General features: G+C 28.0%; 1 protein-coding gene across 2 annotated transcripts; it reads left to right on the top strand.

Annotated features, from left to right (window-relative positions):
• The first annotated feature begins 2,969 nt into the window (after window positions 1-2,969).
• Window positions 2,970-25,919, top strand: LOC107170632 (organic cation transporter protein). Of its 2 annotated transcripts, none has more exons than XM_089225065.1 (9): window positions 2,970-3,140; window positions 16,991-17,367; window positions 18,142-18,245; window positions 19,149-19,303; window positions 20,346-20,514; window positions 20,638-21,083; window positions 22,376-22,563; window positions 23,416-23,561; window positions 24,671-25,919. In XM_089225065.1, coding segments are annotated over exons 1-9 (1,656 nt in total). In that variant the 5' UTR covers window positions 2,970-3,139; the 3' UTR covers window positions 24,741-25,919. The 2 variants fall into 2 exon arrangements, with proteins under 2 accessions (XP_089081191.1, XP_015376282.2); XM_015520796.2 differs by lacking the exon at window positions 2,970-3,140 and adding an exon at window positions 11,030-11,048.
• The last annotated feature ends 251 nt before the right edge of the window (window positions 25,920-26,170 follow it).

Genomic DNA, 26,170 nt, shown 5'->3' with positions numbered 1-26,170 from the left:
TTTTTTGAATTTGTACCTACTCTGAATTTATTTAAACATTTCCTTACAAGTTAAATCAATTGTAAATTATATTATAATATAATACATACAATTAGGTTTATGTTTTAACTCAATGACTTTAAGCTCTTACAATCAAAATAGGTAAATTCACTAAATTTGTTAAATAGTTTGGTTATCTCGAGTCAAAATGTATTCAAAAAATAGTTATTATAGTTATTATTTTATATGAACTAGATCAGCGGTTCTCAACCTGGGGAACGGGGCATGATCTCAAGGGGTACGCGAAAAAAAATTGAGTAGGTAATGGCGGGAAAAGTGAAATTTAATGTAACTGAAATAGTTTGCTATTAACGAAATATTTAATAATTTAATAATCGTGTACTTACTCAATGTAGAGTCTGCGATTAAATGTTATTAATACGATAACATTTTATCGTTATAATATGAACACTGTAAAAGTGTAGAATAGAGATAATTTAAGTAGATCAATTTTTGTAGATTATTTTTAGACAATTGTAGAGACTCGTTATATCGCTGTATTATTATTATTATTTTCCATTATTTATATTCAACATTAATATTTGGGGTACGTGAAATAGTGGTGAGTAGTAAAGGGGTATTAGGCGAATGAAAAAACGTTGAGAACCACTGAACTAGATAAATAAGTAATCATAAGATTCATTGTACTAAATGGTATAAATTTGTAAATAGCTATACTTTGGGCAATATTTTTCAACACCGAATTATAAGAATTTGTTTCTAATATAATGAACAGCGATAATTGTTTTATAAAGAACTACTTTAAAACTGAATTTTACCCAGTAGCAGTAGGTACTGTAGATGAAGTATCATTTATGTATTTAACATTTCGAATTATGATAATATTTAGCCTGCGCCTCTAACGCTTTGGCTTGTAATTTCCAAGGTTATTGGCCCCATATTTAACATAATATTATATTGTTATTGGTCTATTTATTAGATGCATGATAAAAAATAAACCAATTACATTTTCTTTTAAATTAAAAAAAAAGTACAATATTATAATATATACGTAATATAAAGTTGGCAATGAGTTTTCAAAAAGTCAATGGTCGCACAAGAAAATAATGATTTCAACGAATGCTCAACAATCAGCACCTGTTACATGTAGTAATTTTAATAGTTTATTTAAATACCTACATATAGATGATAATACGTACTATCTAACCAGGACGGACGAATAGTTATTGCGCTACCTATTGTTACGAATGACCTTTTTAATAAGCCATTTTATCATCGCTATTCGCTATTTGCTATTGTTACAAAAAAAATTTAAAAACTATAAAAATAAAATGTAATTATCCTAGTTTGACTAGATTCGATAGCTGGTCATTATTTACATTTATAAAAACAAATACAAAATTGTAAATTGTTATATGAACAATTTTGAAAATAAAATTTAACTTTCTGATTTTTTTCGAAATACCTACGCTGGCAGAATATGAGATTTTCAATGTTTTATTTTTAAATTTAAATATTTTGGAACCTGAGATTTACTCGGACAAAAGGTAGGTAGTGGTATCACTATAGATTGCTTCTTCATTAAACATTTTTTTTATCATGTTTTCTCCTTGTAGCACATATTCTTATTTTAGACATCACGCGCAGTCTATATAAATTGCAGGTATACAGTGATACGTGAAAATTTCAAGTCTACGTAGTGGTGACCTGATGATATAAAGTGCATATAAGTACATTATACACACACAAAACACAACATTAATTATTAATATTTTAAGTATACAAGGTGTCCTGCGAGGATTTACCCATTGCGATATCTCACGAAATAATGGATATATCAAAATTCTGGTTTTATAATAAGATTCACAGGGATAAGAACTACAATTATTTTATTTTATCTTAATGTTTTTGTAAAAAATTTAAAAAATATATTTTTATTTAATTATTTCCAAAAAAATTAATCATAGCCATTTTGAAGAGTTTATTTTTCTGCAAATATTGACGTTTCAAAATTTTATTTTCATTATTTTCCTGATTTTTAATACTTTTTCTAGTTTTGAAGAAATAAAATGTAATTATAATTAATGTATAACTACACTATTAGGAACACGGAAAGTACTCGGCCGGCCGTATGGGAATGTTGGGTCACATATTTGATAACATTATGGTGTTAAATAAAAATAATTCTCAATTTTTCTCGAAACTAAAAAAAAATATTAAAAATCAGAAATTAATGAAAATAAAATGTTGAAACGTCAATATTTTCAGAAAAATAAACTCTACAAAATGGTTATCTTTAACTTTTATCGAATTAATCAAATATAAAAATATATTTTTTAACTTTTTTACCAAAACATTAAAATAAATTAAAATATGAAATAATTGTAGTTCTTATCCCTGTGAGTCTTATTACAAAACCATAATTTCGATATCACCATTATTTCGGGAGATATCGCAATGGGTAAATCCTCACGGGACACCCTGTATGGATGAACTTTACAATGGCCACTTGGGATATGAATATTATATTGTATATTTATACATTGAATCTATACGAATATCCGATATTATCACTTTATAATTTTATATATTATATTATTATAAATTTGATAATATTTAAATGATGCGCGAATGTAAAACGACCTTGAATCGAGCGTGTATCTGCATGGCTATATGAACTGATTGGACCAAATTGAACAGAATTATCCACGAGTGAGTGTCGTCGCGATGACGTGTAGGTAATAAAGATCATCTGCGGGGTACGACACATGTTTAATATTAATAACAATAATATAATAATAAGTAGGTAACAATACAATAATATTATAATATTGCGAACGAAAGTGCCGGCAGCGGCATGTGACAATAATCGCACGTTCCTGCTCCCACTCACCCGACGCACACTCAGGTAAAGACGTTTTGAAAACAAATTGCCCGGCTAGGTCACCCGCACGCACGTTCTTCTGCACGGATCCCGTCAATATTTCTCTGCGGTCGTGTGTTTAATGTGCTCGCGCCTCCGTTTGACGACGGACCTCCACCGCCGCAACCGACTTCCGAGAGACCTCCGCCAGACATGTGCAGCTGAGCTTATAAAACATCACACACATATAATATTATTGCGATTCTGCCGATCACTAGTGAGCATGACGTTAAAATAATATTATAGATAATAATGATTATAGATAGTATTAATATACTTGGTGTGTAATTTTTTATTATTAATGACAAATATTTATGTTCATAAGCAGCTAATTGGCCAATTTTGCTTGGGAGAAGGGGACTTCAGTAGGTTCAATCCTTTACAAATCATCATTTTTAGGTAAAAAAAAACGCCCTCACACGTCCCTAACAATTGTTATTAGTAGACCAAGGATTTCTATACATTTCCAAATTTTTTCCCCTTCAATCCAAATACATTATTGATTGTCAGTTATCTCCCCGATCTGGCTCTTACTGAATTGAATAGAACGGTTTTTTTATTCAGCATATATTTTTTAAATATTTTAATTTAAATGAATTTATAGAATATTTGGATACCTATTATAAAGAGTTTTTAATATTTATTTGAAAAAACTAATGTAACAAAATCGTATTTACCTGATGAAAATTAGTAATTATTGTTTTGTTTGTCGTAAATATATACTATTTATAAACTGACATGGTTGGTTATTATAACTTATAAGTTATAACGAATAAAAGAAAAAAATTATCTTAATAGACACGTTTTTCCATATAAGTTTTATATTTTGTGCGTGACATTTAGTGTAATATTTAAATAAACAATTTCGAAAAATGCCTCAAGTTCAAAGTAAAGTTGTTAAATATAACAATTCTATTGTTGCAAAATTTTCAATAATGATGGTAAAATATTTTATTACATTATGTGTGATGATTTTTTTTATATAAAAACTATTAAATATCTGACAGAATTAAAAAACTTTTATGCATATTATTATGTTTCTGTATTTTTTTTAAATAAAAACTTATTTGATCATATTGTATTACATATAAATCTTAGCCATACCTTATTAGCATACCAGTACAAATTCGTATTCACATAAATTACATAATTTACATTCAATATATCTATCATTTTTACAAACATATATTATATAATATTAACAAATGTCAAGCAAATGGAATTGCTAACAATTATTGACGTACACTAAGTACCTGAGATAAAATATTACATGGTCGGGTTTTATAATCCACTTATTAAATTTTCTACGGACAGCAATAAATTTAAGATCAGCTTCTGAAATGTTTGAGGCGAGGGGGTTGTTTGTTCGAAAATTATGTGTACGAATGACAAGTGTTCAAATTGTATGTGTTAGAAAATTTAAATGTTCGAATATTATGTGTGAATGAGTGTATCTGAATTAAAAGAGTTTAAAATTAAACCCTTATTAAAATTCGAATGTTATCTGTTAGAAGATCGGTCAATCGGAAGAAAAATGTATTATTATTATTGTTATTTATAATTCAATAATACAAATAATACAAAAATACAATTAAATATGATATTATATTATTTAAAAAAAAAATGTTTTAAAAAGATAAATTATAAGTTATTACCCTAAAAATTCTAAAATATTAAAATCATCATTGTCAACATTGTTTATAAAGCTTACAACAAGATTTTTAATACGTTCTTCTCGTTGTTGTTTGGACTCTTTGAACTTTTTTGGAAACCTTTATTTTTTGGATGCCAATATTGGTCTCAGTATCAAAGGCACCACTTGTAGGTATAATGATCACTGCACACATGTTCCGATACGAATAAAATGTAATCTCGACTACAAAATTCTATAGGTATACATACTGGCTGGTTTATCGCGCGATCATAAAAGTATACCTATTATCTGGCTATCAATACATTTTTAGGTGCATTATATATTTATATTATCTGTGACTATGAACGATATTCGTATACTTGTAATTATGTTCAAATAGGAAAATATAACATTCGTACATAATACTATTCGAACAGATTTGTTCGAACACTCGCTAGTTCCCCATGGTTCAGGGGGGGGGGGGCAAAATCATATTTATAAAAACCTTTTGATGTTTTTTTTTTTTTTTTTTTTTTTTTTTATGTTAAAGGCTTCAACAGCTAGGTCATTAGCCTGTGGTTATGGTTACATTATCATTAATAATTCAATATACAAGTAAATAATTAAGTTCTAAATTAAGATTACATTACAGTTGTGGTATATGTGGATTTTACATTTGAATATTTACATTGTATTTTTAACAGTGTAGTTCTATCTTAACATTAAATTTTTGTGTCTATGCCGATGGATTTGAAGAAGGTATGGACCAAGTGTGTGTTGTGTTCTCCTAGAGCTTCCTCCATCGTTGAAGGTTGGTTGAGGATGTTTCTTGCGTTGACATATAGCGGGCAGTCTAGGACTATATGTTTGATTGAGAGCGGTTCATTACATTGGCTACAGAGAGGTTGTTCTTCATGTTTTATGATGTGGATGTGGGTGAGATTGGTATGACCAATTCTTGTTCTGTTATTGATGATTTCGGATCTTCTGAAGACGTTGGGCTGAGTGTACCATTTAGTGATTTTCTTTTTAATCGATTTAAGCTTATTGGTGATTCGTCCTTTTGATGTTATAATATGTTTTTTTTTGTAATTTTGTTTTTAACAATATACAATTTGTTAGGAACACGTGGTTGGGAGGAGGTTTAGCACTCCCTCCCAAAGCCACTACTGCAACAATTCTTAACTTCTGTGATTTTATTATTGAATGCTGTTCCATAAATACAATATTTAAAACTATTTATTTATTGATCTCATTACAAAAAAAAAAAATAAATAATAAATAAATAATTGTTAATTAATAATTAATAGAAGGTGGTATATAATATTGCATTACCTTTCGGCTATCCTAACTAGTATTATACTTTGTGTTATTGTTCATTAAATTAATCTAATCTATATATTTTATGATATTAATAATCATCTTTAAAGTATGAATAAAAATAGAGATATAAGCTAGTAAGTGAAGACGTAAGTACCTACACCATTTCAGGGTAACTCATGAATATAATATTATATAAATTTACAGTAAATTTCAAGAAACGGATCTTATAAATCGAACCTTAATTTAACATGAATATGTAGGAAAAGAGTGTATACGTGAAATAAAGAGTCCTAAATTTGTAAAAAAATATCAGGTTATGAGTAAAACTACTTCATTAACTAAAAATGTCCATTATATATGTATCGCCACAACTATTTTGAAATTTATTAAGTCAGAATTATTATTTTAAATTAAAATTGTATCCAATTTTCAAGGCTTGATATTAAAAATTTCCAATTCATAAAAATAACTAAAAAGAAGAAAATATTCAAAATTCTACATCCAAATTAAAAGTTGTAGAAATTAAATTGATATATTTCCTATAAGAAATTATATATTCCATTTTCTTTTTTAAATTTATTATAACTATATATTGTAAATTAAATTTACCACTTAAAATGTCACTGTAATTAATCTTATAACAGTTATAACAACATAATATAGTAATAATATGTAGGTAGTAGGTACAAACAAATTTATAAATATTGAATCTTAAAAATATTCTTAATTTAAGTCATAGTATTGTTTACCTTGTACATAAAGACGTGTAGTTAACATAAGTATTGTAAAGTTATGTTTATCTGTCTTTGTAAATTATTTTCAACATATTTAAAACATACATCATTCTACTCTAAGGACTTTAGGCAGTCAAATTTATTAACAGAATATGCATGACCAATAAAGTGAACATTACACAGTCCCTGCAGGTGGTGCAGAAAATCTATTCTTTAATACAGACATATTCTGTCGACAACACGTCATAGTTATTTGTCAGCTCTTTCTCTGCAATTTTTTCACCAGTCCATACAAATGAGTTTCATTTTATACTTCCCACGGTTATGCGTATATACATACATTGCATGTATATGTTATGTTAAATCCGGTGCTTATTAATAAGTTAATAATACATACTAATAATTATTATAAAATATACAAACAAAAAATTATAAAATAACTCAAAAAATAATAATATGTAAATAGGTAGGTAAGGTACAATAGGTACAATAGATCATATATTTACTGGATATATAATTAATATATAAAAAATAATAATATAATATAATAACTATTAATCTGTTCAACTTTTTACGATCGTTAATTATTATTGGCAGTTTATCGATAAATAATATCCATGTAATATAGGTACTTTTTAATGCTTATAATATACGTATAAACAGAATGCACCTATGCATTTAGTTATAATATTGCTTGAAACGACTAAAATAGTTAATACTAAAATGTAAGACTTTTACTCATATTGCATACATATTAATAAAATAAGCCGCGTGCCCGATACATCACTGAATATTGTCCGGGCGTGCGAAGAGACAGTTTCGTTGACCATAATTTATGTACTTATCGTGAAATTGGTGTATAATAAATATTGGATTATGGATATTAGCTACTGACAGGCATAAAGATGGAGGGCTTTTGAGAAGTATCAATGTGTCATAGATACAATTTGTATTTTGAATCTTGGACCAATGGACCATGATTCGAACATGGGTATAGCTATGTATATATTATATAGGTATAGGCTACGAATTTCGGATAATTTATACATAATATAATAATAGATACATTAATTCTCTAGAGTCTAGATTAACTAATTTATAATTTTTTCGGGATTATAATTTATAGTCTTTTTGTTAGACAATATGTCATTTACATGTTGGAATTTTAATAGTTATTTTTAAATTAATAATATATACCTGCTACGAGTATGCTTAATAGTTGTCATATATTATGAAGCATGGATATTTCCATGATCGTTAAAAGGGTAAGAAAATAATACACAAAATTTAAATAAGAATTTATTTGTTAATAACAATTTGAAACTGATAAGTGATAAAAGCTTTAATATAATATTATATTATAGTTGTAATTAATGTAATGCAAAATAAAAGTTGAGCGTAAATTCACATACATTTTTTTATGAGTATTTGAAGTTTAGATTTTTATGACATTGGGTTAATATTGGACATGAGATACCCATAAATTTACGATTTCTCATTAAACAATTTTCTTAGTTTGGGGTAATTTAAAAATGAATAAATTAACATTAAAGATGATTAAAATTTTTACCAAATTTTTATTTGATAATTTTTTATACATGATAACATTTAAAAATATTTTTGCTTTAAGCGATTTATAGGCATTTTTTTATAGGTAAATATAGATTTAACATTTTTACCTGTTCAAAAAGTTTGAAAATATAATAGTAATAAAATGTATAAGCTTTTTCATTAGTTTTTATAATGACAGTTCAAAAATATAAAACATACATATAGGCACAATTTAATTTTAGAAATGTTCATCAAAACTCATCAAAATCATAAAAATTTTCAAACTATTTACCAGTTATAGATGATAAAATATTCAATTTTTACAGGTATACTGCATTTATACATTATACATCTCATAAATAGTTCATACTGTAACCAAAAATCTAATAAATATAAAAATAGTTTTTTTTATAGATATTTTAAGTTCGAATTTGGACGAAATTGGATGTTTAAAAAAGAATATAAAAATTTGAAAATATTATTTGTGGCTACTTTAAACCTTTAAATTGTATTGTTATATTAACACAACGATATTTTCAAATGCAATTTATGTAAATCAATAAATTACCTTAATACCTACCAATGTCATAAAATATACTTTTATAGATTGACGCCGCTGACGTCTTCATTTAAAATCTTTTTTCGTATATATTGATTTTATATTATTATATAATTATTTTTATACCTACATTACACCTACACTGAGTTAAAAATAATGTTACATTAGAGCCATTTGCTCACTTTTTTTTATGTACCCGCCACTAATTTAGTATCTAAAAATGTTTGTAATTAAGTGCACTATTGAAAAAAAACTAACATATCTGCTATTGTCTATTGCTATATCTATTTTAATACCTATTTAGATATATTTTCTCTTTAATCCTTCATTTTTGTAATATAATAAAATAATAAAAATCATTGGTATCCCTTATTGCATACTAACAGGACATCTTTATATTCTCCGGAATTTCAGTTAAGGGCATTTTAAAATAGTGCCACATGACCCAGACAAATTACGACACTGTATTTTTTAAAATCTATATATTACAGTAATGCAGGTTGAATTGAATGTATTTTTTAGTTGTTAATATAATTAACATTATTAAATTATTATTATGAAAAAAGCAAAATACCATTGTTATAATAATATATTATCTAGATAATTTTCCAACTATTAATTATATAATTGATATCATTACATTTTTGTCTAAATAGTATTAAATGTTATGAAGTATACGTAATATTGGCTCATGTTTGAAGTTAAAAATCTTACATATGTTCTTGTATCAAATTTTATACACCTACTTATACTTTCTTCATCTGAAATAATGTTTCTGGAGTCAATTAAGCAGTCCTGCCGACGGGTGCACAAAGTTGTTCTGGTGGCAAATGACCTATATAGCAATATTATTATTATTGCTATTGTGTTTACAGCGTAAAACAATTGAATTTTACGTTTTATTCAGTTCTATAACACTGATTAATAAAATAAATTATATAAAAATATTGCGCCCAAGGTCGGAAAAAATAATTATGCTCCTGCATTGTATAATGTATATCTATGTGCGTATTACATTATAATATAATAAATGTTCCACGAACACTGATGAAAATTTCAATGTGATCCCGAGAAAATATGCATGTATGTGTGTGTGTGTGTGTGTGTGTGTGTGTGTGTGTGTGTGTGTGTGTGTGTGTGTGTGTGTGTGTGTGTGTGTGTGTGTGTGTGTGTGTGTGTGTGTGTGTGTGTGTGTGTGTGTGTGTGTGTGTGTGTGTGTGTGTGTGTGTGTGTGTGTGTGTGTGTGTATAATATATAACAAGGTCTGTTGTAGGTAACTTGTATACAACTCTATTATTTTTGTTGTACCTACGAGTCTTTTTGTCACGTATAGTATGTATATAGGTATATTGTACTATATAAATACGCATACATGGTCTAAATATATATAGGTTATACGGCGTATCCCTTAAATACACACACATAATATATGTTATTTAATGCTATATATTAGCTATGAAACATAGTCCATATCATTATATTGTGCTTGGACGCAATCTTTTATGCGGTTTTCGTTTATTATACGTACACACATCGCGTCCCCGTTTACATTATCTTCGTTTTTTGTTTGCAATATACATATATATATATATATATATATGGATAATATACATAATACATATTATAGATAATATACTATTACGCATTTTTATTATCATTATATAGTTTAGTAGCTTGTTTTGTTGTTATTGTTTTTTTTTTAAACATATTTCGCAAAACCTTGAAAATCTTGAATTCGGTAAATTAATATTCGACGTTCTCAAAAGAAAAATGATAAAAATAATAATAAGGTTCTATTTAGGTTCTTTTTTTTTACATTACACGCGTAATGTCTTGCGGTGATCTCACTTACCTACTTAGTGCACGTCAAATATACTATTATAGATGGAGAGTTTAATTTTTTTTTTTTATTGTTACAGCATCAACATCATAGTTTTTAGCTTATAATTAGTTTGAATAGTTATGTACATAAGAGATTTTTACAATGAAGTTTAAAAATAATGTAAAATAAGTTAAATTAAGTTATACATTTCAATTTTTTTATTAAATGTGATTATTTTTTCTATGTCAGCATAGGGTCCTATAGCTTCGTATAAATTGTCTAGTATTTCGCATTCTTTTCTGGCCTCCGTGAAGATTTGACTGTGAATGATGATGTATTTAACTGTTGTCTGTTATGATAGAATTGCAAGAGCGGCATGTAGGAGGTCCGGTCTCTTCCATTAGGTATCTATGCGTAACTCTCGTGGCCAATTCTAAGTCGGTTAGATTTAATTTGTACACTTCGATTTGCATGCTGGAAAAACGATAGTTTTCAATTTAAAAGTATGTATAATTTGGTTATTTTATTCATTAATTTTACCGTCAGCTACGTAGGTTCCTGTGAAGTATGGTTACTATGTTTAGAAATAAATAATAATTAATTTTCGCGATCCATCTAAAAATCATATAATAATTTAATTTTTTTTTTGTACTAAGAAATCAAAATATTATTTAAGTAGGCACAGTTAAATTTAAATAATTTTTTATTTATTCCCACGAAATGAAACTATACTTTAAATATCGGTTATTATTCCGTTATTCGTATCTATAGGGATACACCCGGTTGATTTTTCTTATGCAAATACGCATAGCCGTAAAGGTAATTATTAAATATATACTCTGCCTAGTACTTATTAGTAATTACCAACTTGATCAATTATCGTGTTCCAATTGCCGATAACTGGAATTCGGTATTAAAATAATAAATAATGACACACATGTGTATGTTGTACTTGCAACATAGCCACATAGGTACTAAACTACATTTTTCACAAATAATAATGGTTAGGTTAGGTTAATAATGGGACTAATATTATTAGGCTAATATTTTTTATGCGTAAAATTGTTGAATACAAATATATTTTACATGCATCGTGTAAGTTATATATATAAGATATTTGTTGATTGTTTTCTTTCAAAGTTAAACATATTTTTGCTATACTTTTAGGATTTATTAAACATTTCTGCTTTTTCATGATTTGGATATTTGATAAATCGTTTTGTGGAAATATATATTTTTGATCACAACAATGTATTGATGATGTGATTTTTAAATCGCAAACATAAGCAGATAATAATATAATGTAATGTGCATACTATATCACTATATGGCCATATTTTAATATTTTTTTTCACGCGATCTCACACCATATATTGTATCTATTTGTTTGTTAAATTGACCTGAGAATTTCGTGCTCTATCAAATATCAAATATATTAATAAATGAGTATAAGTATATCCGAACGAGTTGTGTACATTCATAAACTCTACGTCTATACCGGCTTTACCGATGTCTTATAATGGCATAATACACAGTTCAAATTCAACGCAGTTCACGTATTTTATATCTGAATGACGGGCGGGCATTCAATGTTGGTAAAGACTTTACATAAGAGAATTCCATAGGAATAATACAAATATATATATATAGGTGAATAATATGTATAAATGTGTAATGTGTATAATGTATACAGTCGGTAAAATATACTGCGTATAAAATGAGGATGAGTTTGAAATGTTTGAATGTATTGTTTTATTGTAATATACACACTTACTTTCACAATACAATGGAATACAACATTTGCAGCTATCTGCAGTTAGGCGATATTAATCCAACGTGATAATATTATTGAAATATGATTTTAAAAAATGAAAATGTATTTTTGCGATAGCTATTTAAAACGTCATGCACCTATGTGTTAAAAACCTATACATACTCGTAGATTATAGAGCAGGTGTAGGTTTGATTTAATTTAGTTGGTTTACCTCATTAGTATCACTCTAAACTAAATACTTAGAGTAATTAAATGCCATCCTAATAAAAATGTTAGTTATTTTCTTTATAAAAACCTATTGATTAATTTTTTTAGTTTTAAGTGTGTACTAACGACTTCCTATTTACTTGGTTCAACTAGTTGAAAATTGTATAGACGTGCGTATATTGGTAGTCGGTAGATACTTACATATGTTAGCTATATTTATACAAATTATAATCAAATCATAAACAAAACAATACAAAATTATATCTTGTATTGTTACATCGAGTTGACTGATCTGTTATATAATACATACATAATAAGAAAATATATTTATATTTAGACAATTTAGACTATTGTCTATACAATAAGCGAAATCAAATTTTTAATATCTTCGATCCATTAGAGTATTATTACACATTAATACTTAAAGGTATTTATAAAAATCATGTACAGTAAACAAAGTTATATTCTTTTTATTATTGTCATAGTATTATTAGTATTATACTTATTCAGTTAAGTTAGCTTAAGTAAATAATATCATAAAAATTAGTTACCTATTATTAAAATATGTTCAGAGTAGTCACATAAACAATTTTCATGCATATAAAAAAAATAGCAATCCGAACTTTGTTTGTTGTAGTTGATTTCTCATTTTGAATTGATTCTACAACTTAAACACATTAAATATAGGTACTTAAATACTTTACTTAAGTTTAGCCTAGGTATATTATTGTTAACGGATATTATTTAACGTACTATAATAATACGCTTATTTTTATTTTTGAAGTATTTTGAATATTTTCGATAAACAAAGATTACATTTTGGACGAGTAGTTCATTAGTTATAACTACTGTATGTCTTTATAAGTATTTAAAATTTAGATGAGTGAAAAAGTGGATAGAAAAGTAGCTCTCTATAGTCTCTGTATAGGCACCATCACTGTGATACGCACAACTCAAATGTAAATACTTATAGGTAATTCATAAACTACTCGTTCAAAATTTTCTATATTTTTATACATTTAAGTTCTCTTAAAAATATTTTCCTTTGAAATAGGAACCATAAATTCAGGTTGTCATTAAAAAAGTAAATATATATATTTTTTTAGAAAAAATTATTTTAAACGACTTACAATCGTATAAAAGACATATTTTTATTTTATAGTTTTTGAAATAATTAGTGTCTTTCGTTAAAATGAATTATCAGAAATACTTATTCAATTTATATTAACCTATACCTATTTAGTTGGTATTAGCTAATGTCTAATAGTTAGTCTAACATCAAGTTAGTTTATTATTAGTTTAGTTGGTATTAAGTTTGATGGATAAAATACAATATAATACCATTATCATCAACTTGGTAGTATTGTTAGTTTTACTGTTGTCTATTCTAAATGCACTTTTGTTTACGTTTGCATAAACCCAAATGACTAATGGGTATTTTGCTCCTTTCACTATTACATTCGAGATTCGCATACGATGTAATTTATTTTATATTAAATAAATACGTTTATATTTGAATGAATTTTTTTCTTATTAAAAAAATAAAATATGATGCAATTTAAAGAACATAGACAAAAAAATCACGTTTGGCAACGTACTTAGAAATTAACATTTATAGACAAGAAGGAAAAAGTAATATCACATAATAATTGCATAAGCTACTAAATGTATACAAAAATAACTACTGTACCTGTATAATAGTAGGAAAAATAAAATGTAATTGATTGAGTTAAAATTCAAATAATAGAATATAGTCTATAGATGTAACTATGTAAGTATGTGGGAGATAATAACAAGAAATTATATTTTATAATAACATGAATTATTGTCGTGAATAATACAAAGTCGATCTAATAATAATAATTAATAAAATTGTCCTTTTTAGCGTTTACGTCTTACTTAATTTGAGGATATCGCGTCGTAAGGATTGATATAACATCATTATTTACAGTAGAAAACCTTGTATTAAGGTATAAAATAAGTATAATAATAAATAAAAATAATAATATACTATTAATTTAGTTTTAATTATTCAATTTTTTTTCCATAACTAAAACATCTTTATGGTAGGGAGCAAATGGAGGCTTGATTTTTTCACTCTAGTTTTGACCCTCTACTCGTAAGCACAGCATGTATCTGCTTTTTTCATTTGATATAACATCGTTGTAAGCATTTGTCACTCATCAAAGATATTTAGATACAAAATACGCTTAACAGTTAGCATAAAAAATAACAATGTTCAATAAATATATCAATTCGCTTACAAATTTTAATTATTAATATTATTATTATTAGCTATTAGTGAATAGGTACTATAATATTTATAGCTTAAACAAATTTGCTTATTGCACATATTATACCTTTAACATTATAACACGCACACACATATATATATATATATATGTGTGTGTGTGTATTTTATAAATATATATATATGTATTTACACATATTCAAATGTATATAAATTACTAAGAAATTATATTACTATTAAAATTATAATCGATAACTTTAAACCTGTGACTGTGGTAGTAAACATAATAGGTACACTAGTTATGCACCTTAAACACAGTATCGTTTACATTGTACAGCCGAGAACTTGATAAACATAACAATATTGGCTATAATAAGCGTAGAGATAAAGAGAGTATAAATGCATTTTTACCGCTTGGACACAATAATAATAATAATAATAAGATTAAATAGATTAATTATATTATCCTAAAATATCAAATTAATTATTTACAAGTTTGTTTATAATATTATAAGCCATAATAGAATTGGTATTAAATAAATATGTATAGATAGAAATAATTAATATAATAGTGTGCACTTTCTACAAACTAAACTTCTAATTTATGTTTAATTCGTCGTTTAACACCCGGCTAATCAAGCCAATTGTGATAACCTAATGAAGTGCAAAAATGTTGATGAATATTGCGAAAACGCGAAATAATTAATCAATAATTAAATAATTCACAACCTCAGATTTGAAACCAATAGCAAACTTGCTATGTACAAAAATATTTAATATTTAGTAAATTTTTTGGTGGAAAGATAGGGGTACTATATTGCATTTTTTAGTATGGTCATCCTCTTACCCCAGAAACTTTATTGTGCTAAATGTATGACAAAAAGCTGCTCCACAACCGCATTCTTTCATTTAAAAAAAATCAAGAAGATCTGATAAGTAATTCCAGGGTTTACCCCGTACAAAAATTTTCATTTTACATTTATATAGTTAGTTAGTTATAAAATTGTTAATCATTATAATTTATATAATATAAAATATAATTTTTATGGATCTTATATCTTATTAGTTATTGCTTATTCACTATGTTGACACGAATGGTTTATTCAGAACCACGTCAAGGGTATTATTTCTTAATAAGGAGATAGTTATGATCGGAAACATTTAATTTTAGTCATGTATATAAAATGTAATTAATTTATATACATTATTATGAATAATTTGTTTAATAGTGGATAATATATTGTTACGCTTATAACATTTAAATTTACCTATAACAATGACCTAACCATTTACAGTAAAGTACTATTAATGATTCTATAAACTATCTGTATACAATATCATGATGACTCGTGACAAAGAATCGATAAAAGTGTCAAATATTCCAATAATCGATAATAGAACTCTGATATTAAAATAAAGTATAAAATAATATTGAATATCCTTTTGTCTCGTATAGTATCAACTAGGTATTCAAAATAATAATGTTATGTTTTCATAATTTCGATAGTCATTGTGTTTTAAACTTAAATGCACAGTGGACACACTGACACGCCTCGAGACCATTGTACTTAAATAACATGATTTTATTAGTAATATGGTAAGGAAAATGGGATATATTGTGTGAATTGGACCTACATTATGTATATTGTATACAGGAATACAGAGTGTATTACAAATTAATAACATTTGGTACATGCTATTAAATATAGGTAGGTATTCCAGTAATAATTACTTGATATCAAAAAATATGAAATTTTTGGACATAATCCTATGTTGGAATTATATTTCCGTTAATAAAGACTATTATAATCATTATTATTATTTAAAAAAAAAAAATTGAAATTACTTTTGATATAAGTGAAATAATAAAGAATGAATAAGAGAATATATTTAGTTAACACAAAGGCAAACAAAATTTAAAATGTAATAATTATGTTATAACTTATAAATATTTATATTGAATATCTTAAATGCAACAAACTATACATGCAGATAATATAGTGTGGTTGAGTAGGTCAGTATGATATAATAGTATACAAGTATTGAAAATACATACCGATAAATAATTTAAGAGAGCAATAATAAAAACATTGAATAAGTAAGAATTTACTGTTAGTTGTTGTCGAATATGCTTTAAGTATTTTTAAATTTCTAGACACATCTATTTCAGTTGTTGTTATACATCGATCCATAATTTTTTTATATTTTCTTAGTGATGAATGATGCGAAACAGCCACAATCAAACGTCAGCAGTGGTGAAAAAGATCGTGGCCTTAACAAACAGTCGTCGACCGTTGTCAAGTCAGATAGTGATCCGGTGCAAGCGGCACTGGGTGACTTCGGTTGGTGGCAGTTTTGGATCACGTTCGCTCTATCCCTATTAAAGTTTCCAATCGCCTGGCACCAGTTGGCAATTATATTTTTGGCTGCCAGAGCGCCGTTTAAGTGTGATGTCGGGAACGATGAGTCAACAACATTGTTCAACGTGACCGACAGATGCAATTCTCTCGACCCAGTTACACACGAAGTGGCACCATGCTATCAATTCGTCTACGACAGGTCCGTGTTCCAGGAAACCATAATCACTGAGGTACAGTGTAAAACACCGAAAATACTGATTGCGAATCTAAATCTAAACACGCAGTGCATCCTACCCACCAGAAACACATATAGGTATAACTATTAGAAAAAAATTATCCGGGGAGGGGGTTCAAGTATGGTGGATGACTTCCTAATATATTAAATAACGTTTTATTTAATAAAAGTAATTCAAGATGTTGGGTGTACTGTAATACATGACACATCATATCACTTTTCAAACAAAATAAAAAATACGTCAAAGCAATAAAGTTATTTATGGTTTGGACTTAAACCTATGATAACCAATTTCTGAATTTCTGATTAACATCCTTATATTAAAAAGCCAATATGGGTCATAGTTTTGGGAGTGCCAAATTTAAACTCTAGGGATTTTTTAAAAGTCCTCATTTATGAGTTGCACTTATATATGTATTGATATGTTGGTATGTATAAAACAAAATGTTAAAGTTTTATTGATATTTTTAATTTTTATTACTGTTTATAGTGTATAGGGACTAGGGATTGATAGGATTGACGAACGTATTAGGGTCAGAGGGGAAATTTCCAAGGATAGAAAACTTCCAAAACCGTTGTCTGCACGTAGGTACTCTAGGTATATGTAGTTATAAGTATACACAGCCTATATAGTGTTGTAGGTTTATTATTTTCTGTCTTATAATACTTTACACATGATTACATATTTAAATCGTCCTGGAACAATTTGGGTAGTTTTTTTTATTTTACAATTATATTATATATTTCGGTTTCTGTTATTGTTCCATAGTGGGACTTGGTGTGCGGGCGGTTTCAACTGTCCAACATCGCCCAGTCAGTGTTTATGTTGGGAGTACTCATCGGAAACGTGTTGTTCGGTATGTTCTCTGACAAGTACGTATACTATATTTTATAGTCTAAAAATTTAAGTATAAAAATAATATTATTTTTGACACGAATCGTGGTTATTTCACTTGTAATTTAATTATATTTATATGTACCTATAGATTATAGAGTGCTTCCCTTTTTTTATTCTATAACTAAACAATGATGGTCAAATGGTTTTTCTATGGGAGAGGGGGGTATGACCATAGGGGGTACCACAAAAATGATAAGGATAAAAAATATAATTTTTTAATAAAAACGTTGGTTTTTTAACAACTTGAAACCAATAAGAAAAAATATTTTGAAAAGAGTAAATACTTTTCGAGATAATTAGTGTACCCACTTAAAATAATCACCCTGTATATTAGATATTGAGCATAATGTCGGTAACGCACTACACATAATGTATTAATTTACCTACCTAATGTATAATAATTAAGGAGGATATTCAGTCTTAAAAGGTAATTTAGTGAAGGACTGAAAATAACGAATACAACCGAAGTACTACGTAGAACTAATATTTAGAACCTGCAGATTATGCTGGTTTTCTAAAATTTCGGGGACAAACTAGGCAGGGCATGCTGGAAAGTGGAGGACAGGATAATTCATACGATCACGATGATGTAAGCCAGATGGAACAAGACAAAGATAACGTCAAAGACGACGGTGATGTGACACCTAGTAAGAGAATATATTTTAAGCTACAAGGAATCAGAGATGATGAAAAGGTCATCAACAATGGATAGATATGAATGGCGAGACACTGTGGAAGAGACAGTGGGTCTAAATTCTAAACGGCCTCGAATAAGCCAAAAAAAAAAATAAATACATATTATAATAATATTGCCTATTAATTGACCGAAAAAGAATGATGCTCAACACGTTTGTAATAAAAAAAGGTTATGTTCTTAGGTATGGTAGAAAATTACCAATGATGTTCGCTATTGTCTTATTACTTGTTGCCGGGGTTGGCACGTCGTTAGCTCCTTGGTACGAGCTATTCCTGCCACTTAGATTTGCGACTGCGTTAGCCATTGGAGGTCTAATGATTAGTAGCTTCGTTTTAAGTGAGTATTAAGCATATAATTTATTTATAAAGATTAGAATATAGCGTGTTATAAAATTGGCTTACTTGAAATTCCGTTGCAAAACCTACAAACCACAATTCAATTTTCCGGAATTAATTAACTATTAATGATATGTATTACATTCTAAAAAGTATTAAGTGAAATAATAATTTAAATACAAAATAATATAGTGTATTCGTCTCATGTACCATTAAAACTTAATGCAACCAACCTTGTAATAGCAAAATAAAAAAATAAATGTTTGTTTGGGTAATTGACCATGAATACCGAAAAATTACAAACAATTATGTGGACGGTCGTGGTAAGCCACATAATAAAATAATTTATTTTTAGGTTCCGGAAAACCATAATCTTCTGACCTAGTGTTTAGAATATTTGGATTTTACATTTTAGTATCTACGTAGTAATGGGGGCATAAATACTGTAAACAGTCAATAAACATAATAATATACATTTATTTTTAATCTCAAAATAATTTTTTTTTAAAGTATTTGAAGGTTTTAAATTTAAATATAGAATAATGATAATTAAAAATATTTGGTAATTTTATTGAATGGCGTATCTGATTTATGTAAGCTTTATATACCTATGTTAGTTTTTATAAATCTTTCCAAACATTTAAGTTGTTATACGCATACCTACATTAAAATTAATAGGGTTTTGTCATCATCCACAGCTATATATTTACATAGTAAACCTATATAGCCTAACTGATCCTATAACCCGGCATATTTTGTTATAATATTGTCTTGTCAATCAATTGTCTAGCGTCTAGGTCAACCTTCACAATTTCCCAAGTACACATACTTATACTAAATTAATTATGTGGATACTAGACGTGTCACACATTAAACTATCAATTATTTGTGCGTATTAAATTAATTTAAAGCCAGTTGAAATGAAATTTAAAATGTTCAGAAATGATGGCATAATACTATATCAACTCTATAATTAATCATTTTTAATAGATATTCTTAAAAGTAATATTGTAAATCATTTTTTTTTTTTTTATGAATGGCAGCCATGGAAGTTGTAGGCGGGAAATGGCGAACTGTTGTTAGCACGTTGCATCACATCCCTTTCAATTTGGGTCACATGAGCATGGCTCTCATTTCGTATTTCATTAGAAATTGGAGACAGTTTCAATTGGCCATTACCCTGCCCTCATTGTTTTTTTTCACGTATTGGTGGTAAGTACCTACGAGAATTTTTTTTTCGCAAACACCACGCTATAATCCCAAACACGCGATATTTGTAAGAGGTAGGTATCTAAAAGTTATAACCACCTATACATAAGATATTTTACTGTGAAGGATAATACCGGAAAGCCCGCGTTGGTTGTTGGCAATGGGCAAGGAAAAGCAGGCGCGTAAAATACTGACCACAGGCGCCTCACGGAACAACCGGAAGCTAGACGGCGAGTTCGAAAAGTCGCTGATGAACAGTCAGACCGGAAAGGGCAGCGAAGAGAACAAAGGAAATCTGTTCGACCTCTTCCGGACGCCCAACTTGCGGAAAAAGACGCTGGCCGTGTTCTTCAATTGGATGGTGTGTGGGCTGTGCTTCTACGGTCTGGCTCAGTACATGGGTGAGATCGGTGGCAACATCTTCATCAACGTCGCTTCGTCTGGTCTCATCGAGTTGCCAGGCGCATTCCTGTGCATATACCTGATGGAGAAGTTCGGCCGGAGAAACACTTTGCTGTCTGCTAACCTGGTGACGGCCATGGCTTGCATACTGATCACATTCTTACCTCAGAGTGAGTGATCCGACAATGATATTATTTAATACTAATTGGGTGCACTTGCCTACCTACAATAAACACTCTTAATGGGCACAAGCTGTATTATAACATTTAAGTATATCACACAATTAAAACAAAAAAACACAACATTATTTTGAGATAATATAGTATTATAGTATCAAAAATAATGGTGCGTGATGATGTTAAACAATATACTATTATATTCATAACATATCATGAATAATTTCACATCATCCAATCCAATAATAATATGAGGCCGTTATAAATATTATCATAGAAAAATACCTAAGTATATTATGGTTAAAAACTTAAACTTTTATCGTAGGTACTAAATCAAGTATTCAAGTACAATATTACTTAAAACAAAAAATATTTTACTTACTAAATCTGATGTTCTGTAGATGAATGGGTAGCGTACTGCGATATATAATCATTCATTATATAATGTAGCTAAAGAAGCATAAAACATGGCTAATGGCTATACTCTATCGAATACAGCTATGATACAAACAGTTTTGACCATGGGGTTAATGTGTCGATGATTATACTAGGCTAAGTAGGCTATAAACTCTCAAGAGTACTGTGGAAATGGCATGAAATTATTAGTAAACATTATAGGCACGTATTTTCCGTTATAAGAATTGCTGGAATACCTTAAATCGTTTTTTTATAGTATGAATTCAATAGGAACATCAATAATATCAATAAATATTACTAATGCAGAATTCCAACTTCTAAGGGCTTTAGTATACTTACATAGTTACATAACTACATCAACACATGATGTTTTATTGGTGTTTTGTTGACATTAATGCTCAACTCATCACAGGGTCGAATTTTACCATCAAATCAACAGAAGCACTTCAATTATAGGGATGTCCAAATTTAATTTGATGTCGATATATTGATAAAAAGGTGATTTCATGACATGATTGAAAACAGTTTAAAAAATGTAAAATAAATGTATTTTAATACATTTATTTATAGATTTTATTTTACCCTTCAGTCAGTCATATATACGAGTATCATATATCATAAGATATAATGTATCATATTATTATAATAATATTATGTATCATTTATAAAATTATAAATTTATTTATTTTTGATAGCAAATATATTATAATAGTTGACTACGTAAATATATTGAATTATGATTTATGAATATTGATACCATTTAGATATCCCTAACGGCTAACTTCAATATTGGACTTACTTAAATATAATTTGTATGTATGATTTGTGTAATCAATATCTAATAAATAACTTTTACGTGTGTCAAGCAGATTCCGAAGTGGAACATTTTAAGTTCATATTAGCGTCATTGGGAATAGTCGGATCATCGATAGCTTTTCCAACCATATATCTGTTTAGCGGAGAACTGTTTCCGACTGTGGTGCGCAACGTCGGTGTTGGTTCAGCGTCCATGTGCGCAAGGATTGGTTCCATAATAGCTCCATTCGTCTCGTCTCTGGTAATTATATTTAATCGCATGCACATCCAATAACCAGGATTCGACTCATAAATAAATAACATAAACATTGTCTAAAATTAAGTAAAAATAGTTTTATTAAGATAAATTTAAATGAATACACAACATTTGATCTACCAGTAAATATTAAATTTTTTCTCAAAATAATGGCCTTTTATGGTTTTTGAGTACAGAAGTGAGAAGGTACACATAACAATTAGTTTTGTTCCGATGTTTGACACAGTATCATAAAATTTACCGTACAATAAATAACTATCAGATTAATTGTATTATGTTTTATTCATTTATTCAATCAAAATCATCAGTTTCTGTCAGTGGTGCACATAGCTTCATCAAAATAACCAGTTTCATTTACTGCCATTTCAGCTAAATCAAATGCCGATGATACACTTTAGGATTTTTTAAGAATCATTCAAATGTTCCACCCAAAAACCAATTTATACTTAAATATTTTAAATATCACCAGCCAAGAACACAATAGAACGACAGGTAAAACTCTGATAATATAATTACAGACTGAACACAGGTATAGGGATACTTTATATTCTTCAGTAAAGAAGCGATTAAACTATTAAGATAATAGTTGATAAACTGTTTAACGTAACCACATTATCCGTAAAAGTATTGACCTACATTTTATACGAATCAAACGATCAAACTGTATGTGATAGTAGGTTGATCGAAAACAAGGAAATCAAATTCCACATCACATGCATGAACCACCGAGATCTGGTGGATTATTACGGCTATTATTAATTATTATAAATATAATGTTATATTGTCACACTATAATAAAATACCTAACGCGCAATTCGCGGTATTGTCGTTTTGTAGGGAGTGTTTAACGTGTACTTACCGCCGATGATATTCGGCACTGTGCCATTAATTGGCGCTCTTCTGTGTCTATTGTTGCCGGAAACGAGAGGAGCTCAATTACCGGTGACCATTGAAGACGGAGAACGTTTTGGACTCAAAGGAATGTATGTATCATTTAAACATATATTATTATTATTATTATATCCATGTTCAGACTAACTTACTGCGAGGAAGTGGTTAGGTTAGGTTTAATTAGTAACATACAGGCTGATTCTTTTATCAAACAATACTCATTATTCAAAAAAGTATTGACTTTTTTCAAAATATTTTTTTACATAGTTTCAAGTTGTTGAAAACCCAACGCTTTTATTAAAAAATTATATTTTTAAATATTTTTTATCCTTATCATTTTTTAAGTTTTTTACTTTTTTGAATGGCAACATAGTTTTTTAATTTCATATTCCAAAGTAGAATATTTTTCTAAAAATGTTGATACATAAAAATCGAATTTAGGACGAGTAGTTTATCAGTTATAAGTATTTAAAGTTTAGACAAGCGGAGCGTAGTGGACAAACATTTTGCGGGGTAACCCACTCTGCTAATCTAAACTTTAAATACCTATAACTCATAAACTACTAGCGCTAAATTCGAAGGGGGAGAGGGAGGGGGTGGGGAGGCAGAACTTCATACATTATAGATTATTATCACATAAATTACAAAGTATAGTTTGACTGATTTCCTCGGAATATATGATAACATTCATTTCATACATGATTTTACAGAGTAGGTACCTACTTTTATTTTTTTTCCTTATATAAATCACAACAATTTGAAGGAAGAAAATAATATGAGGACGCTGTGATATGAATGTTTTAGTTATTTCTATCAACATAAAGAATTTATAAAAATGGCCCAAGTATAATAAATACAAGTTCTAATATAACGTCTACTTTATTTTTTTGTAAAACCATTTTTAAGAATATTAATCTTAGTGCAAACATTTTAATACTTGATTCAAAAATTACAATATCGAATTTTGAATTAGACGCATACAAATTTAAAAAATAATTATCTACTAAATAATTTAAATTAAAAAAGGGGAGCTTCTCGTTTGAAAAATCTAAGTCTATATTATTGTCACAGGACACTCCTTGAGTAATTCAAAAAATCGTGTGTTTTGAAAGAAAATTTGGTATGATCATGCTTGATGAATCACCAATCACCCTGTATAGGTACTTAATGGTATGTGTTGAAAATGATTTTTCTGTTGCAGAAAATCGCCGACAAAGACTACGGAAAACGGAACCCACAATTCAGGATTTGTAGCCGATGAACAATTGTAACAATCAAACTGTTTGAGAATATTATTGTTTTATTTTATTATCATATCATGCAGCGATTTACGCTGTAGGTTACATCTACATAATTTGCTATAAAATATAAATTAATATCATATTGCAAGCATTCAAAATAATGTATAGATATGTATTAATAATGTGTATGATAATGTATTGATTAATATACGGTTAAAAAGGGTAATATTAACGATGAAACAAAAAAATTGTATAAATTACAAAGTTGATATTTTATCGATATGTACTCTTTCTTGTGAATCTTTTCTATTTATTATATATTATGCATTCCAGCTGTTACAGCAACCACGCATTTATAAAAAATAGCTAATATTAAAAGGTCTCTCTTTAAAAACTACTCAATACTCAAAAAACAAAAATTTGTGCTCTTAAATATTTACTATTTTTAAATTAAATTAAATTATAATTGTTTGATAATTGATCTGTATAATGATTAGTATGATGCGATTCACATGGTCTTGAATTCTAAAAGTATTTTGTAGACTGTCACCCAAACTCTGAATGATGATAACTTATCTTAATATAATTTTATGCTAGGTGTCTAGGTCCATTAAGCAAGATAATAGTTATGCCCTTGTAAGTGCGAATATAAATCAACAAACTGCAGACTATTACAATTTACAAGTGCCAAAAGTGATCACAACGTAGATTAATAGTGGGACTAAGAGTAGATATGTATTACGTTTATATAACTGTAAATACGTTAAAGTGAATTTAATATGATTGTTTATACAATTGGCAAAAGAGATAGATTTAAATATGAGTTTATATGGATATATTGCGCCATTGACCTTGCAATTAATAGTGCGTTTAATTACCTAAATAAGTATCTATCATGCATCTACATATAACTTCACTGCAATACCTTAATACCTATACGTAGTATACATACTATACACCAGTAAAAGCTCATTAAGTCTGTTTCATAATATACCTATATACGACTATACATATAACGTATATACCATATACTTAATTAGTAAAAATTAAACATACTATATTATGTTATGTAGTGTTTTTATTTAAGTTTTGCTATGGATGTTATCACAAGTCCCCACATGCAAATATTTCCAGTATGGACTATGGGCGCTTAATGTTTGAATGTATATTTTTTTTTTTTAATAAATAAATAAGTATTTTTTAATTGTATTTTTGACGTGGTCCCATAACCATTGATAAATTGTTATAATATGTTATTCAATCATTATTGTATTATATGCGGTATCAGAGCCATATTCTAGGATTGGCCAAATAAGTGAACAGTATAACGAAAACACGATCAAAGTTCCGATGGGATAGTGCACCGAACCCGTTGCGAATTTGGAAATTTGTGGCGTTAGCGTGACGATCATCCGAATATCCGATATTCACACCGTTCGTCACTATACTGCATCTAAATG

Source organism: Diuraphis noxia, unplaced genomic scaffold (genome assembly GCF_037042655.1).
Source record: "Diuraphis noxia isolate RWA-SAM2 unplaced genomic scaffold, SU_Dnox_SAM2 contig0003, whole genome shotgun sequence".
In the NCBI taxonomy this organism is placed as follows: Eukaryota; Metazoa; Arthropoda; class Insecta; order Hemiptera; family Aphididae; genus Diuraphis; species Diuraphis noxia.
Note: the sequence above shows the minus strand (reverse complement) of the source record. Positions and strands in the feature narration are given on the sequence as shown.